The sequence below is a fragment of the Mytilus galloprovincialis genome, chromosome 6 (genome assembly GCF_965363235.1).
Source record: "Mytilus galloprovincialis chromosome 6, xbMytGall1.hap1.1, whole genome shotgun sequence".
NCBI classification, from domain to species: Eukaryota; Metazoa; Mollusca; class Bivalvia; order Mytilida; family Mytilidae; genus Mytilus; species Mytilus galloprovincialis.
The window spans coordinates 42,814,670-42,834,738 of record NC_134843.1 but is presented as its reverse complement, the minus strand read 5'-3'; the positions used below and the strand labels follow the sequence as shown (position 1 = coordinate 42,834,738).

General features: G+C 32.3%; 1 protein-coding gene across 1 annotated transcript; it reads right to left on the bottom strand.

The window, feature by feature from the left end:
• Window positions 1–6,568: 6,568 nt before the first annotated feature.
• Window positions 6,569–19,970, bottom strand: LOC143079635 (neuralized-like protein 2). The gene is made up of 3 exons (XM_076255075.1): window positions 19,841–19,970; window positions 11,139–11,831; window positions 6,569–10,649 (listed from the first exon to the last, which is right to left on the bottom strand). The coding sequence occupies exons 1-3, from the start codon at window positions 19,845–19,847 to the stop codon at window positions 10,534–10,536; spliced, it is 816 nt and encodes a 271-aa protein (XP_076111190.1). The 5' UTR covers window positions 19,848–19,970; the 3' UTR covers window positions 6,569–10,533.
• Between the last annotated feature and the right edge of the window lie 99 nt (window positions 19,971–20,069).

The following is a 20,069-nucleotide window of genomic DNA, read 5'->3' as shown; positions in this document are numbered from 1 at the left end:
TGAATCGGACAACCCGTTGTTCGTTTGCTGACCATGAATTGGTAATTTTAAGGAAATTTTGCCGTTTTTGGTTATTATCTTGAATACTATTATAGATAGAGATAAACTGTAAACAGCAATAATGTTCAGCAAAGTAAGATCTAAAAATAAGTCAACATGATCAAAATGGTCAATTGACCCCTTTAGGAGTTATTGCTCTTTATAGTCATTTTTTACCAATTTTTCGTAAATTTTGTAGTCTTACAAAAATCTTCTCCTCTGAAACTACTAAGCCAAATTTTACCAAACTTAGCCATAATCATCATTGGAGTATCTAGTTTAAAAAACGTGTCCACTGACCCGGCCAACCAACCAAGATGGTCGCCATGGCTAAAAATAGAACATAGGGGTAAAATGTAGATTTTGGCTTATAACTCTGAAACCAAAGCATTTAGAGCAAATCTGAAAAGGGGTTAAATTGTTTATCTGCTCTGAAATTTTCAGATGAATCGGACAATGGGTTGTTGGGTTGCTGCCCCACAATTGGTACTTTTTAAAGAAATTTTGCTGTTTTTGGTTATTATCTTGAATATTAGTATAGATAGAGATAAACTGTCAATAATGTTCAGCAAAGTAAGATCTACACAAATAAGTCAACATGACCTAAATGGTCAGTTGACCCCCTCAAAGAGTAATTGCCCTTTATAGTCAATTTTTAACAATTTTCATTAATTTTATAAATTTTTGTAAATTTTTACAAAATATTTTCCTCTGTGTAACTAAGGGGCCAAGTTTATTATAGATAGAGAAAATTGTAAGTAGCAAGAATGTTCAGTAAAGTAAGATCTACAAACACATCACCATCATCAAAACACAATGTTGTCATGAATCCATCTGTGTCCTTTGTTTAATACATGTATGCACATAGACCAAGGTGAGCGACACAGGCTCTTAAGAGCCTCTAGTTCATTTAAAAAGGTTAATCGCATTTCATCAAGACCTTGTCAACTTCACATTTAATACATGATAGTCTTGAATAATAGATTCTAGATACTGACATTGTGTATCTATGTATATTTTTAACCTTTATTGTTTAGTTCATTTTTGATCATATCATTTTTTGGCGTGGATCGATATTGATAAATTCTACCATAATTATTTTTGTGTGCTAGTGTCATTTTTTTGTAGTCTTGTCTTTCAGGTTTGCTTAGAGTGCCTAAATACCATTTTATATTTCTTTGTTGAGATAGTTGTTTCACAGTGTAGATACTATTCTGTACGCTATCCGGAAGTCGCGGTTTTCGAAGCGAGAACTTTTTGAATCACATTTTAAATTTGATGGGTATACTGAATCAAACGGTAAGTTGATCATCTGTACATTGCTTAATGATTATTTCAGCCGACATCGATATTCTCAAATGATTTAGAATCTGAAATCCTTCTAGAATACAGTCAGTTCTAGACTGATCGTTCAGTAATTTATTTTGGGATCCTCAAGGAAAACATATTTTTTTATGGGAAATACGAATATTCTACTTAAATACGGAAAGAATATTGAAACAGTATATATTTAACTGTAAACTGATGCAAATATTTGCAATAAAAGATTATTTGCTTTGTACTACGAAAGCAAAATTGTCCATCGATTTAACTTTTTTCTACCAATTTGATGTGATGCACACGTATATTTTATATTCTAATGAATGTTTTTGTTACAGTAACTCATATTTATGATGCTATATATACCTTGAAGATGTGCAAAGCACTTTGTAGATATAGGAGTAAACAAATGATGAGAAAAGTTACCGTAGGCAAAACCGTCCTGTTAGCCAGTTGGAAATCATCGCTTCGAAAATCGCGACTTCCGGATAGCGTACAGAATAGTATCTACACTGTGTGTTTGTTTAATATTGATTAAGATTATGACACAATGATGACTGCTGTACCCAAATGTTTTTTTTTACCTATGATGTATGTTTGTTTTGCCCTCACATTGATGTCAATATAATTGATAATATGCGACTGACACACAAGTGATAGGTTTGGCTAGCTATTGAATCAGGTTAAATCAATCGTTTTCTACTTAAGACCCGTATTAAGTCAGGAATATGACAGTTTCCCCCGGTTTTGGTTTGTGACCCGGATTTTTTTTCTATCGATTTATGAGTTTTGAACATCGGTATACTACTGATGCCATTATTCAAGCATTATATTTTACCATTTGAGGGGAGACTTTCCGTTCTTAAGTTCGGTATGAAAGCATTTTCACATTTTATGTTTACTGTCGACACTGCACAATCAAATTGTTTTTTTTAATTTCTTATTTCTGTCTTAAGTATGAATATTATCCGTCCATCATTGAAATAAACAAATATGTTTTTATGAACAATCGTTTGATTTATACATTTTAATTTCCTTTTATAAACGAATATTTATAATTTTTTATTTATTTGTAATCTCCGCAGATGGCCATATATATATTTTGAATTTTTTAGCATGTTTAAGTGAAAATCTGATAAATATTTTATATATACAATTTGTGTACATGTTAATGTATTAAATTTATATAAATGCAATAAAAACATGTTTTCATATAGCATATATATATAGTAAAAATCGTTGCAAATCTATTTATTTGAAAAAACGTTTTTTTCTCCTCAAAGTTAATACATGTTTCCCTGGAATTGAATGCAAGTTATATCCAGTTGGCTATATATGTTGATTTTTACTTAATATAACATCGTTTGACACACGATAGTTTGTATTGTCATTTGAATTTCAACCAAAGATGAAGAACACTGTATTGGCTACCTACACTACAAATGTGTCTTTACAAACAACGGTATATTGCTGGTCTTCCAAGTGCTCCACGAAACATCTTTCTAAATTATTAACATCTATTTTACCAGCAATCAAAGCCGGGCTTCAAAGTTATTGTGAAACTGTCTATTCTAGAGGTGGCGTGAATCAGATGTGGATACTAAAAAATGCCAAAGATCTTTTAGAGTACATACAATTCAGCACTCTTTCATCTTGCATTAGTATTAAAACATTTGACTTCTCTACACTTTACACAAGTGTTCACCATTCCAAACTAAAAGACAAATTGAAAGAGTTGGTATTGCTTTGTTTCATAAAAAGAATGGCCAACGAAGATACAAGTATCTTGTCTTAGGGAGGGATAAATCCTACTGTGTAGAGGATCTTATTGATTCAAACAAAAAATTATCTGAAACTGACATTATCAAGATGCTTGATTTCTTGATTGACAACATATTTGTTACGTTTGGAGAACGTGTTTTTCGACAGACTGTCTGCATTCCAATGGGAGCAAATTAAGCTCCTCTTCTTACCGACTTGTTTCTTAATATTTTTTTAGGTTGACTTTAGACAGGAACTTCTTAGGATGAAAAAAAAATGAGTTAGCTATATCCTTTAATTTTACTTTCCGCTATATAGATTATGTTCTTTCACTAAATAGTTCTAAATTTGGTGACTATGTTGAACGCATCTATCTCATCGAACTATAGATAAAGGATACAACAGATACAGTTAAGTCTGCCTCGTATCTTGACTTACATCTAGAAATTGACAAGGGTCTGTTGAAAACAAAACTTCACGACAAACGAGATGATATCAGCTTCCCAATTGTAAACTTTCCGTTTCTATGTAGCAACATTCCAGCAGCGCCTGCATACGGAGTATCTTCCAATTGACACGATATTCCCTATCATGATTTCTTTGATTGAGGGTTGCTGCTCACAAGGAAGCTATTAAACCAAGAGTTGCCAATGGTGTAAGTTGAAACTCATTCCTTCGTAAATTTTACGGACGCCATCACCAGTTGGTTACCGGTAACCGTTTTACAGATGATATCGGATATCTTTCTTACGTCGTAACTACAATTCCCATCACTTTTTATGAATGTGACCTACCGAATTAGACTATTTACCGGATTTTAATAACATGAGCAACACGACGCGTGCCACATGTGGAGCAGGATCTGCTTACCCTCCCGGAGCACCTGAGTTCACCCCAAGTTTTTGGTGGGGTTCGTGTTGCTCAGTCTTTAGTTTCCTATGTTGTTTCTTGCGTACTATTATTTATCTGTTTTTCTTTTTCATTTTTAGTCATGACGTTGTCAGTTTATTTTCGATTTATGAGTTTGACTGTTACTCTGGTATCTTTCGCCACTCTTTTAGTAATGAACAAATTTTTCAAATGAGACACATCCTAATTTGCTATTCCATCGTCCCATAAAATAAGGAAATATAGAATAAGAAGATGTGGTATGATTGCCAATGAGACAAGTTTCCACCAAAGACCAAATGAGTTTGAAGTTAACAACTATACCGTAAGGCCTTCAACAATTATAGCAAGACCCGTGCCCCAAGGTAACCTTAAAAAAAGCATAGAAATGACCTAAAAAATCAAACTAGGAAAGTAACGGCCTACAGATGATAAACAAACTAAAAAATTTAATTCGACTGCAAAATTACAGCAAATTACTGTTATCGAAACGATTTCTTGTGTAGATATCTCCAAAAATCTCATTATACACCACCAGTATTCTGAATGTTTGAGGACATTTGCAAACAACTAGGTTGCTATTGACGTATGGTTTTCCATGTAAATATTTGTTGTTTTGACATTTTAGTGTAATATGTTTAACTCATACCCAAGTATGATTTTTTTAGTTAGGTTTCAAGTACTGACACAAGAAGGACTTTCAACACTTTGCACTTTTCACAATAAGCAACTTCACGGTTAATGCATCCATATTTAATATGTACTACTAGCATGACTAGTAGTTAGCAAACACAGATGCAAATGACCAAAGAAAACATTACTCAAACCTGACAAAAAAGACAGGAAAAATTACCAGAATTAAACTGGTTTTGAGCTATACAAAAGACAGTTCCAAATCTTTTTAGAGACTACTTGGTCAAAGACACCACTTTTTGCCTATAGGAGATACAGAAATGGTTAAGACATTCTTGTGAGAGCTGCATTTCAATATCCACCAACAAAATAGGGACCTCAGGAAGAAGTACACTTTAAGGAATTTGATGCGACTGTCACACAAGTGAGAGGTTTAGCTAGCTTAAATACCAGGTTTAATCCACCATTTTCTACATAAGAAAATGCCTGTACCAAGTCAGGAATGGTTATCCATTCGTTTGAAGTGTTTGAACTTTTGATTTTGCGATTTGATTTGACACTTTCCTTTCTAATTTTCCTCAGAGTACAGTATTTTATGAAGGTCTTCAATCAGTACATTCATAGAACGTCACAATATAGAAAACAAAACTATATTGTGACTGTGACCCATATCATACCATCTACATGATTAAAACTTTATACATAGTCATCCAAAAAACACAAAAAGAGGCTTAAGATCATCTTCAAAGGGCAATAACTTCTATTAGAATTTGACTGACTAATTCCGCCAAGCATTCTTATTTGTTGATCTTTACTTGGTGATCCTTTTTGTCGTTGAAGTGATTCTATAAATCACAGTTTTCGAGATAATAGACAAATATGAAACAAAAATTGAATATATATATAGATAAATGAGGATGAGGCATGAGTGTGAATGAGACAACTCCCCATCCTAGTCACAATTGTTAATAAAAGTTAACCATTATAGGTAAAAGTACTGTCTTCAACAAGGAGCCTTGGCTCACAACCAACAGCAAGCTATAAATGGCTCAATATATGTTCCTTTCATAGTGGTTTTCAAGACAATAGGCAAAAATATTCTATTTTAGCCATGTTTGCTTTGATGGTTGGCAAGGTAATCAGACACTTTTTTTTATTTAGATACCACAATGATGATTGTTAAGGCAAATTTGGCCAAATACTTTAAGGAGAAGATTTTTGTAAAAGTTAACAGCCGGGTAGACATAAAAAGAAAATATTATTATAAGTTACTTGTTCTCTAATAAGTAAACTTATTTGTTGCAAAGAATATAACTTTTCATGAGAATCAGTGTTGGTCAGGGTATTAAGATTCTTAGAAGGTGAACTGTCCAATTGCATAGATACAATTTCTAATCAATGAAAAGATTAAATTTCTTCTTGAAAAATAAATCACGTGTCTGATCACTGCATTCTGAGAAAATATATATCTTTTATGCATTAAAATTTGAGAAAGCTTTGTTTCTGATTTGATTTAGATTATACTTTGGTTGAGTTAACAGTATTAATAACAGTGGATTTCATTCCAACAATTCACTCATAACATGTACTAAATAAAGTATACTACTGTTCGAAAGGTAATAAATCGATTGAGAGAAAACAAATCCTGGTTACTAAAACTGAGGGAAACACATCAAATATAAGAGGAAAACATTGTAAGTAAAATTTGATGCATTAAATGACAATAAATCATTTCATAGATACCGTAATTGGGAATAGGAGGTAGTCAGAATCTTATTTTTTTAAAATTTCAAACAAGATTTCTCCTCCTTTTTTTCACCATCATGTTGTTATAGAACTCAGTAAACTCAGATAGAATCCACAAAACTTATGATATTTTGAATAAACTACACATAAAAAAGATGTGCCTACATGTATAACAAAAAAATAATATTTCTATATATTTATTTTCAAATGTTTTATTAATCATACATCACACACACAATGCTATTCTAAGTATAATGTTGCATGATGATGTATTAAAGGGCAAAAATTAAACCACATTGATATACAGGTTGCTGTCAAAACATATTTGACATATAAGTTCTACCACACAACCCCAAACGATTATGTTCCCCCAAGATGGTTTTTAAAAAATTCTTAATGGAAGGTTTTCAGAGCACTTCAAAATCTTTAATTCAAAACATTCTCAAGTGCCAATCAGGCAGTTCTGAAAACATGACAAACAAAAACCTGCTCAAGTTCATTGTGCATGTTGCATGAATATAATTTTTTTCCATGTCTTATTCTGGTATTTCAAGATATGATTTGGTAGAAATGCCCTAAAAATTAACAATTAAGGGGAGCCAACTCTGTAATTTGCTATCATTATAACTTATCTAGATATTCTTGAAAAAACAGACACACAGAAACAAAAGACCTACTATTTTTAACTGACAGCAACTTCAAAATATGATGGTTAGGTTGGTAGTTTTTTTCTGTCTTGTTTTGAAATTCTCCTAAAATGTCTGATTCTTATAAAGACTGGCACTTATCATGCCTTTGATCATTCAAATGAAAAGAGTATTTTCCACAAACTTAACAAATACTGTCAATTAAATATTTATTTCTACAGTATACTGATATCAATGATTACTGATTGATGCAAAATGGTGGTAAAAGACCGCCATTTGAGCTTAATATAACATTGTACATCTATACAAAAATATTTTCTGCCAAAACAGAATAAGAAATAATGAATTTCCCAACATATATACACAAAAACATCATTTGCATTAAAAGTTCTAACATGAGAATATCAATATAAACTTTTACCAATAATCAACAAAACAATAAATTCACTATTCTTGGATCAGAATACCTAAATTTATTTCTTGCTTTATATATTATTCATACATGTTTCAAGCAACAGTATATTCTTTAACAAAAGTATCATTATCCAAAATTTGTGACATTTATAGCTTTTCTTCAGATTAGACAACTTCAATTGCAGAAAAGTAATTTTATATTTCTATTTAAGAACATTATAAATGTATACAAAAAACTGAGTTAACACTGATAGGCAGACACATGCATCTTACGTATACATTTTACAAGCGTTTTAGCAAAACAACAAGAATGTGTCCATAGTATACAGATGCCCCACTCGCACTATCATTTTACATGTTCAGTGGACTGTGAAATTGGGGTCAATACTTTAATTTGGCATCAAAATTAGAAGGATCATATCAAAGGGAACATTTGTACTAATTTTCAAGTTGATTGGACTTCAACTTCATCAAAAACTACCTTGACCAAAAACTTTAACCCGAACTTTAACCTGAGCTTCACACTATCTTTTTCTTTGTCTAGTGGACCGTGGAATTGGGGTCAAAACTTTAATTTGGCATTAAAATTAGAATGATCATGGGGACCATGTGTACTAAGTTTCAAATTGATTGGACTTCAACTTCATCAAAAACTACCTTGACCCAAAACGTTAACCTGAAGTGGGACGAACGGACGCACGCACGGACGAACGAACGAACAGAGGCACAGACCAGAAAACATAATGCCCCTCTACTATCGTAGGTGGGGCATAAAAACAGTTAGATTTCTTATCCTCTTCCTGTATACCATTAATTCTGATTTTATCGTTTGAATGTTGCAGCATGATAATAATACAAATATTCTTGAAATGTATAAATTATTTCACATGTTTAAATATATCATAATAAAGAAATTTAGTATTATGTATTAAACAAGATTTGGGGTAAACATCAGCGACAGATTCCCAACAAAAAAATAGAATAAAAAAGACTTCTAATTTTTAATGTTAATTATATATTTTTTAAATTGAAATGTTAAGTATTTGCGAAAATTTTATATTAATTTGAAGTGATTTATATGTGAAAAGAGCATGTATATAAAATGTTAGCACTTAAAAAATGCACCTAAATAACAATGGATCAATAGGAAAAAAAATATACAATGTATATGTATGAAATGTTCGGAAAAAAATCTGTATAATATCTCTTATGATATCTAAAGTATCAAATTTACATTGAAATGACAAAATAATGCAAAAAATATACAAATCATTCAAACACCTACATGTAGCAATAATATTCTAAAACATACATGTATACTAAACATTTATTCATGTATATACTGGCCAAAAAAATCAGTATATACAATTTTTTATTACATACAATCGCAGTGTACAAATAACAAATGACTGCAATGATAAAATATTTTATATCTCAAAATTTATAAAACAGAGGTTCACATTAGTGAAATTCTAACAATAATCTGAAGCTCATTTCATGGAAATGAAAACAATAGAGGTAACTTAGTAACTTAGTCAGGTAAGACTAAATTATGCCATTTGATTTATAATTATGGCATATAAAATAAGTTTGTCTTTTAAACAAGTTAATATATCTGTAAGACACAGACGTCCTGCTTTAAAAAAATGTTCAAAGTGACCTAAATAGTGCAAACAATATCTTATTTTGCAAGACCACTGTAGTAATGATAGGTTAATAATATTCATTGTCTATGTACATGGTGTAACTAGACCTCATGAGAAAAGAACTTAGAAATAAAACTCAATCAAAAATATTCACCTAAAAAAAAATAGATCACAGTGACCTAGATATTGTTTCACATTATTGCAAAATGAAATAAGACTGACTGTAAAACCTTACAAAAATTACTACTTGTATTATATAAAAAGTAGGTCATTGTAACCAGTGTTGCTGAATAAAGTTGTTCACTTGACTGGGCGTGGTTTAAGCAGTTCGCTTATTTAAGACCAGTCCATCTATAGACAGGAGTTTCGGGATAAACTCATCAATGAAATGTCCAGGTAATCGTCCCATATCATACTCTCAGTTCTTTTGTATATGCATTTGGTGACACTGATTAGTGATTAGAATTCAATAATGATTATAAGGCCAAATAAAAAAGTATGTGTGGTTCCAGTTACATCTGAAAAAAACTTAGGGTAGGTAGGTAGGGATTTTTTTTTATTTTTTATGTTTTTTTTTACATTGAGTCTATGGGAGCAACATTCTGACTTTAACAGTGCTTAATGAAAAATGACAATAAAATCTTTAGGGTAAGCTATTTTTAAGCCGAAAAAATAGGGACGGAAGGGTTACTGGAACCACACATATATTTTTATCTGGCCTAACGGTAATCATCCTTCTTAACCACATCTTGAAATAGACTGTCTTTATGCAAATTAAACTATAAGCTCCGCCCGATCAGTTGAAATAAAATTAGTAACAAGTACTAATGAAATATATATAACCATTCATCAGTTTCAGAGTCATGAACCAAGAGCCAAATGTAGTCAAACACTCTAAATTAAATGTCTGTCACAGTGACTCAAAAGTAGCTGATTTTTAAATACAATTTGGTATCATAGTTCAGAACTTCAGGTGCCTTATATAATAAATACATGTAGGTAGAGTACAGAGAAGAAAATATAGTTAATCTCATTCGAGGGGGTATTTTTCATTGTTTATGCTAATGCTTAGAGTAATTCATTTTGAAATACCTCTCAAATGTACAATTAACAGGATCATGATACATGTTTATCACTCAAATCTTAATTCAATAAGCTTCACAGTTATTCAATCAACTTAAGCAAGAGTGATTTAAACTTGTGTATCATGTCAATTCTATATTTAAATCACATGATCATGAGCATTTCAGCAAGATATACATTTATGTACATGTACATCATCATGTACATATATTCATGTAGAAATGAGATTAACAAAATATTAATATTAATACATGTATAAACAACCAAAATAATCAGATAATGAAAAGGACATATCTACAAACTTATGAACAATTATGATTATTTAGTCATGGTCATTGGACTAGTTTTTTCTAGCACTATAATTCATAATTGAGGAATTGTTTGAGTTTTGTAGGTAATGGAAGATTAGAAATGTCTTTCTTGGCAATCAGCTGTAAAATTCTATTACGACATGCATTCTGTAATGATGATACTGAAATAGAAAAAAAAATTAATATCAGAAAGTAGTTTTATTTCATTTGTTTTGGTGTACATGTATCTATGCTATTGATTTCTATAGAAATAAAGAGATTGGGAATGATAGTCAATTAGAACACTATCAACTGGAGGCAAAAAGACAAGGATTTATTTAAGCACTTATAAGGCACAATATGGCCTTCAACATTGAGAAAAGTTCAATCAGCAAACTATACCGTTTAGTCAGGTATAAAAGGCCCAAACATAATAAAATGTGAAACAATTCATTGAGAAAACCATAAGCCTGATTTATGCTTGTAGTTTTTTTGTGTTATATTTTCTGTTTATTTATTTTCAATTACATTTTTTATTTGATTGGTTTATTGTTGTTTGCTAAGAATAGAGAGGCAAATATGGCATGTATTTCGGATGAAAACATCTTAATAATAAATACAAAATGGAAATTAAAGATATAACATAGTCAATTTATATATATTATTTTTACCTCCATATAGTTGAATTATTCGTACTTGCTTGGTTGTACCATAAACATCAACCACTGCATGCAATGCACCATTATTATACGGAATATTGCGTACGCACGGTCCCTGGTCTTCACCATTAATGATAAAATGCATTTCGGCAGAATTATTAACAACAGTATACATGATTCCTATTCTACTCCCAACATCAGTGGGAAGGACATTGTCTTTCTGAGAAGCACTTATATTGTCACCATTGCGATTCTGCAGATTTAATTTTCCAAGAGGTAAAAGAAGACTACGACTAAATGACCCTCTTGGTGTATGCACAACCTCCGCATCGCTACCCAATACTGACCGATATGGCACACCTTCCTCCTCTGTGTCATGTTCAGAGTATACTTTATTGTGTGACTTTGTCACTGCAAATATCCATGACTTTCCCATATTGTGCAAGTCAGGCAATGCATACTGTGGAAGCTCAAACTTGTCACATGGATTAAATTGTGTGAGTCCAATTCTCATGTGTCCGCTCCAACCTCTTTCATTTTTTTCTATTTCAACTAAGAAGATCTCTCCTGGTTGCAAATGCTTTTCACTGAAAGTCAATGCATGAGCGAAACTTGTCTCACGTAAAGCAACCATGTTATCATGAAACAGGCGAATGTTCTGCCCATGATAAGGATGGAACCTTGTAACTGCCATTGTATCACCACCTGCAAAGAGAAAACAGATTTTTTTTTCTAGAACACAACAGAATACAAAAAATAAAGATGTATCAAGTTTGATTGAGGTCTGGAGCTGGCATGTCAGTAACTTCAAGTAGTCCTTTGTTGTGTTTGTTTAATTTGAGTTGATCCTAGTTTCTTCTGCAGCATATTTTATCATTAGACTCTGATAAATTCTTTTAAATTGAGTTTCACTGAGGATATTGGAAATACAATGTATGTTCTGAACCATGTGCAAACATGATGTAGGTCAATAACTTAGAAAAAGAAAGATCTGGAGAGCACACGTTTACAACTTCAATAGTTTTAATGCCAATTTCATAGTAATAGACTATGCAACATGCATCTTTCGATTCTGAATGTAAACCAAATATATATTTTGGTTGTAAACTATGAAATGAATTCGAAATTACGATATGAAATTTCTTCAGATTACCAAGTTGCATTTAAATTCATATATTTACGTTTAAACTTATATTCAATATTATTGATAATTGCTGTACTAACGTTATTTGGCTTGAAATTATGTTCTGTTTTACATCTTATTTTGTACTCATTTAAAAATGGGGATGCTGATTGCGTAAGTCAATATAAAAGCATGTGTTTCACTTGTTAAACTTTTTTCGTAACTGGATTTAAAATTATTTTTTTCAACGAAATTTTCATAAGCATTTGCTCAAACGTAATTAAATAATGCAACCAATTGTCTATCTTCATCAAGTGTTCTCCTGTCAGGTGTGTCGATCTACCTGTACAAGTGATAAGCAATCTTCAGTTGGATATCCCTCAAGACTCTAAAACTGTAATCAGGAGGAGTCTGGACCCTTGGGTTTATAATACAATAAGGGTTATGCAATTACATGCAATTTATTATCATTGCTAACAAAAATGGCAGCTGCAATAGGAAAGAAAACAAATTTTGACAATGGCGGGGATCATTGACGATGACGGAAGATAAATTAATAATGGCGGAGATCAGAAGATGGCAGAAGATATTTTAACGATGGCAGTGCGCCATCATAAAACAGGTCATGGAGATCCCTGTACAAGAACATGTATAAAATGGATACCCAACTATCAAAGATTTACCATTTATCATGTTTATGTTTTTCTTCAAACTTATCAGATATTGAATAATGATCATTATCAAGATATTCCTAAGGGCTTTAAAGACAGTAATGAGGCGGTAGGTCTTTTCACCTATGAGCACCTCCAATTTTTTTTTTTATCTTTTATTGTTATAAATGTGACCTAAATATAATATTTAAGTTATTAATTCAATAACTAAGAATAAGAGATCAAATATCTACATCGAGCAGAAAAGGAGTCTATAATACCAAAACTCTGCAAACCACCACTGCCACTGGACCACTCAATCATGTTAAACATATTTTTTCCCCTTTTCATTCTTCTTTTATAAAATATTTGTACCAATAATAAGAAAAGAGACAAATATCAAAATCTAACCAATGAACAGAGATCGAGGATACTTGAACTGATTACTAAATAATTATAAATATATTTGAATTTTATTTGAAAAATATATGTACACACACAATGAAATCCAGAAAAATAGTGATGAATCTATATCCAAACGTTTTTCTTTACATGTAGAATGATTACATTGATTATAAATGCAATTAAAAATTTAAAACTTGATTAAATTATATGCAATTTTAATTCATTTAATCTTTTCAATGTATACATGTACATGTATTATCACTGTTTTTTAAAATGTTTAAGTGGTTGGTGTTTTTTTTAGGTGTTCAGGGGTGTTTTGGTGGTGTGTGGTGGTGAAAAGACCTACCCGTAGTAAGGAGGACACTTTTCATTAATTTATAATACAATAGGGTTGTGCAATTACAGGCAGTTCAGTAAAATTGTAAACAAAAATGAGCTAGTGAAGTAAACACAAATTTTGACTACACTTCCAACTATGGCAAACATTTTTGCACTTATTTAACAACAAGAATGTGTCCAAAGTACACGGATGCCCCACTCGCACTATCCTTTTCCATGTTCCATGGATTGTGAAATTGGGTAATTATCTAATTTGGCATTAAAATTAGAAAGATCATATCATAAGCAACAAGTGTACTAAGTTTCAAGTTGATTGGACTTCAGCTTCATCAAAAACTACCTTGACCAAAAACTTTAACCTGAAACTCCCACTTTCATTTTCTATGTTCAGTGGACCGTGAAATTGGGGTCAAAAGTCTAATTTGGCTTAAAAATTAGAAAGATCATCTCATAAGCAACAAGTGTACTAAGTTTCAAGTTGATTGGACTTCAGATTCATCAAAAACTACCTTGACCAAAAACTTTAATCTGGACGGACGAACGGAACCACAGACGGACGGACGAACGGAGCCACAGACCAGAAAACATAATACCCCTCTACTATCGTAGGTGGGGCATAAAAACAAAATAATACTTATAGTGAATTCTGGTCACTTCAGCACTTGGTTAATTCACATCCAAGGTAATTATTTCGGCCCCATGACTTTTATTACCTTTTGCAAATTAAACTATTGAAATGAAGACTTCCATTTTTCCATATTTTTAAAGATATATGTCTGCTTAACATGCTTAATGTGTCAACATATATTTGTCATGCATACAAAAATAACATAAATAGTATATATGTCTCTGCCAGCACAATCAGGTCATGTGTAATCAGGCACTGATGTTGTGTGATCATTTCTGAAAACAGCGGAATCATTGTGTTCATTTTGATAAATTTTCAGAGTACATGTACTATTCATTCAGCTAGCTGGACAAATAGCAACCTTGGCAATTGTTCTGTTTTGCAAAACAAACTACTTAAATAAACATAAATTTTTGTGGGGTTAAAATTTCGTGGTTTTAGTACTTTTACATCGAAAAGTAAGTTCGTTGGGATTAATTTTCATGGTTTTTAAGATGAGAAAAATTATGTAAATGCCTCTTTATAATTGACAATACTCATATAAAACTGATCTTTGCTCTCTCCTTAGTAAATTCAGTATTTGTTTTTCATAGTAACAGTGAGCACTAATTCAGTGTTGTGACCTGCACATGCTAACTGGCTTGTACACACCTTTCATTTTTTATCCTAGGACAATGATTGTGTAATAAATGTATAACGACTTGAGGGCATAACAGATGCATAAGACTATTAAATGACATTGATAAACAGTCTTTGATCATTCTTTATTACTGTATAGACAAAATTTTGACTGAAAGAAAATGTTTTCATATGGTCCAAGGACAGTTATCGTCCTTTGGTTTTCGTTGTCTACGAATATAGTCCCTAGTGTAAACAGTGTATAACTTCCATGTTTTATTTGATACACTTTCTCAATTTATTTCTTGATATTAAATGCATGAAACATTAAGAAGGGGGATGTATTTACATGTTAAAAAAATTTGGGTGCTGAATCTATATGTTAAGTAGTGATTTGGTCCAGTTTAAAAAGGTCAAATTTTATCACGTCTGAAGCTGTCAAACTGAATTTTACACCCCCTTAACACAGAATTGTCAATATTTTGAGTTAGAGCTGGTAGAAGTTTCTATAATTTTGATATTATTTGTCTCACTGGTAGTACACTATACTGTAAAAATCTTTTTGAGAAAGAGCAGGTGCAATTTTTTTAATTTGAATTTATTGTCTAAAAGAAATGCACTACGAAATAACTGTGTTCTCGGGCTATATCATTTCAGTGTATGCATTTATTTTCATCATTTATATAAGGCCTAAAAAAAATGATGTTGTGTTTCCGATCACCCCCTTGAAATTTTGAAGGGACGGTAGGTAGGGATTTTTTTTTTTTTTTTTTTTTTTTTTTTTTTAAACTCAATTTCCAGTTACCAGACAAAAGTTTGGGATTTAATAGAAAGAGATTGATTACCCACTTTAAAAACCTCCCTGAGATAACTTTTAGTTTACCCCTTTACAAATCCCCCTGAAATAACTTTGTTTACCCCCTTTTAAAATACCCCTGAAAAAAAACTAAAGCACTTCCCCTAGGAAATTAGCTTTTTAAACCCAATTCCCCTATTTCAGGACCAAAAGTTTGGGATTGTCAGAGAAAGAAATTGAGAAGATGTGGGGCAGATTCCTTTATAGGAACATGAACCAAACATCATCCCAAACCTACAGATAGACAAATATATCATATACACTGTACCTGGCAGGACACTTTCTAGTCCGAGATTACTCTGACGTCCAACGGCTGTTTTGCCAGACAAGCTGGGGCCGTGGGACGTCAGAGCTCGTCCCATATCAAAGAGTGGATATTTGCCCACCCAAAATAGATGCGCTGCTTCGTCGCTTCTGGTGCCGATTGAGGGCCTTGGAATTATATAAATCGGGCATTGGCCCCAGCTTGTCTGGCAAAACAGCCGTTGGACGTCAGAGTAATCTCGGACTAGACACTTTCTTTTGGCAAAGCATCTGTGGCTTTTCATCAGAATGTCTAAAGCGTTGATTGGCTGACCAGTTTCAGATGGATTAATATCAGGTTCATTTTGAAGAAGGGTCTGGCATGAAAATTTAATAAATTTAATTCCAAAAGATTGCATTGTTCCAACAGTTGTGTTATTGTCATCAATCTCGGTCCAGTTATTTTTGCCGGTGGCCGAGCACAAAATTTGTGTTGTGTATTTTTTTTCATCGATGTTAGCTATAGACATTGGATGAATTTCATTGCTAATGTCAAAAAAGGTGCTTTCTGTAAAATTTAGAAATATTTTTTTCTCCGCGAAATGGTCACACTTTCCGCGTTGAACATTGAATAGGACGCGTTGTGTTAACATGTTCAAACACTGACAAACGAAAATAACTACTGCGCATGCTCCCACATATATAATTAGCCAAGAAGATTCCACTTTCCAGTACATTCTAAAAATAAGCCTCGAGTTTAAAATTAGCGTTGTTTTCTTTTGGGGCAATAAAAAGATCGAGGGACTTAGAATTTTTTATTTTCTTTCAGAAAAAACGGTCGGTAGGTATACAAATTATTTTTTTTCCCACATCAGCTTTAAAAACTTTTGAGTCGGGGGTCTGAAGGACGGTCGGTCGGGTGACCGGAAACACAACATTTTTTTTTTTAGGCCTAATGTCAGAAAGATTTTTTTCAGATTATAAAATAATGTAAATCTACAGTAAAATTTTCGTTGGGGTTTTAATTTCGCGGATAATTCTTATTCATGAAATGAACGAAATTAAATCCCCAACGAAAATTTTACTGGAGATTTGTATGTTGTACAGGGATCTCTATGACCTGTTTTATGATGGCGCCATCTTCAAACGATCCAGTGTTCTAGGATTCCCATTACCCGTTACCCAGGGTAAGTGGATTAGGACAACGGGTAAGTCATTTTTTAGCCTTTGTCACCCGGTGGTAAGTCAATTTTCAAGTTCGGGGAAGCCGAAAAACTCTTGAAATTTCCCGGTCCTCTTCAATTTTCCCATATCTGCTTTTTATTTTTATTAAATCACGAGAAAAAACTTTGATAAAAGATCGAAGATTTTGTCGATGTCTATCGGCGCTTTTATTCAAGCACTCGTTTACTAGGTGTTTTCAAGCGCAAAAGAGACCACATTCTTCTATCATTCTAATGGTCAGTCACGGTGTCGGTAAAATCGGAAAATCCGGATTGATAACTGGTGCTTAAATCGGGATATAAACGATTTTTTTTCTTGTCATCGGAGGAAAATAAACTTACAGTTGCATTTATTATAGCTCTTAATAAATGACATAGTAATAACTATAACATATTTGTCAAATTTAGTAAGAAATCGTTTTTTTTAAATTTTGTACAAAATTCAATCGTATCCGAATCCAGCTTTGTTCAGACAAACTTCACAACATATAATTTAAAGCATGTCATAAAAGTTTTTAAATTTAAAATCTATGTGCAACAAATGACTTATCCTTAATCATTAATGTTCAGTGAATCAGCCTGAAAAATATTCAGTATTTTATAAAGAGCATGTCTGATTTTTAAAAAGAGTTGCATGTAAGTCCCTTATTTTTTTTACAGTGGATTATTGGTATGAAAGTCAGTGAAGTACTGTTATAGTTCAATGTACTTTTCTGGTGGTATAGGTATATAGTTACAATTAAGCCATATATTTCAAATACTTTTCAATACACTTTAGTCATCATTGCTTCATACAAAACATCATTTGACATCACAAAAAAGGGTACTTTCTGAAGCATGAAAAAGGTGCCAGGAAATGGCTAGAATGCAGGATTTTGCATCATTTACCCCAGAGCTTCTGGGGGCCTTGAGCGGCCCCCAGACCCCCGGCCATAAGGGCGGCAAGCTAAAGCTCGCCGCAGCAGACGGCGCTTTGCGCCATCCGCATTGGTTGGCGGATTTAACTTTTAGATGTGGGTAAGTAATTTTTTTATTGATCTTACCCGTGGTAAGTCAAGGTGCCAAAAAAATCCTAGAACACTGATGATCTCCGCCTTCGTTAAATTTTCTTCCGTCATCGTCAAATGATCTCCACCATTGCCAAAATTTGTTTTCTTTCCGATTGCCGCTGCCATTTTTGTTAGAAATTATAATAAATTGCATGTAATTGCATAACCCTTATTATATTATAATCCCAAGGGTCCTCCTGATTACAGTTTTAGAGTCCTGAGGGATATCCAACTAAAGATCGCTAATCACTTCAGTGATATTGTTTGCCTTAAATTAATGGAGAATAAAGGCTTTTTCCCCTGGAGAAGAATCCCAATTTGAAAAAAAAATGGCTTAAAATTATTTCCAAAATGACAACTTTTTTCCCAAACAGTGCAGTTTCAGTAGTAATTGTGCATGAATTCAAACTGAAAAAAACACTCATTTATACTTTTTTCATGCCTAAAATTACTATATGTGCAGATTTGAGGGTTTATTTATGTATCATCACTGACAAAAAGGGGTCTTATTTCAAAGCAGGGTTTGACTCTTGAAATGGGGTCTGTAAATTAAAGTTTCAGTCAAATTCATGGTTTATTCTAAAATTCCCAATTTGATGAAAATTACGCATATTTTCCCAATAAAAAAGGGTAGAGGTAGTTTTTAAAAAAGCCAGCAATATCACTGCACTTGTACAAGTAGATTGACACACCTGACAGAAGAACACTTGATGAAGATAGACAATTGGTTGCATTATTTAATTACGTTTGAGCAAATGCTTATGAAAATTTTGTTGAAAAAAATATTTTAAATCCAGTTATGAAGAAAGAAGTTTAACAAGTGAAACACATGCTTTTATATTGACTTACGCAATCAGCATCCCCATTTTTAAATGAGTACAAATAAGATGTAAAACAGAACATAATTTCATGCCAAATAACATGAGTCCAGCAATTATCGATAATATTGAATACAAGTCTAAAAGTAAATACATGAATTTAAATGCAACTTGATAAATATCTGTTATTACAGTATAAAAAAAAATCTTAATTAACTTTTCTCCCTGTATCTCAAAAAAAAAAAAAAAAGAAGAAAAGTTAAAAAATTATTTGGTATCCAATTGACTAATCGATGATAGCAGAAATGACTAAATAGGTGCTGATTTGACAGGAGGCTGACTTGATCAGGTGCGCAATTGACTTTTTCTATAGGTCCAAAATTGACCATGCACTGGTTTGACTTAAAACTCTAATGCTTTAGCCTTATAGTGGGATTGTCTGACAATGCCAGAGGTGGTGTGCCATCATACAGGTCATTCACATCCTTTGGTTGAAAGCTTATAAAATCAGATCAAACTTACTGTCCATACATGGAAAGCATCCAGTTCTCCTTTTTATAAAACATATTATTCAATATTGTATCATTAAGGATATCATAATTTCAAGTAAACCATAAAAATTATAATTTTTACTTGTATAAATTGAACTTGTAAATTATTTGTAAAAATTTTTGCATTTTCTGCAAATATTTTTGACTTCCATTTGGACAAATGCATATGTTTGAAGGGATTTTGTTACAAGACATATATTGGGCTTCCTACCAAACATAATCAAGCTGCATGTAAGCCTGAAAATAACACACTCTAGGACAATATTATTAAGACATCTTCTCTGATTTTAAGCTTAGCCTGGTTCTCACACTTATATGCGGGTATATGAGACAAACAAATAAATGACAGTAAACCAGTCTAATTTTTAGCCTTGACCTTTTCCAGAAAAATGTTACACGCAATACGATTGGTTGAACGGTTATTGATAATCCAACGAAAA

Coding starts and splice junctions, on each gene's coding strand:
- LOC143079635 (XM_076255075.1), bottom strand. Junction 10,650..11,138: donor AATAATTCAACTATATGGAG/GTAAAAATAATA, acceptor TTTCTATTTCAG/TATCATCATTACAGAATGCA.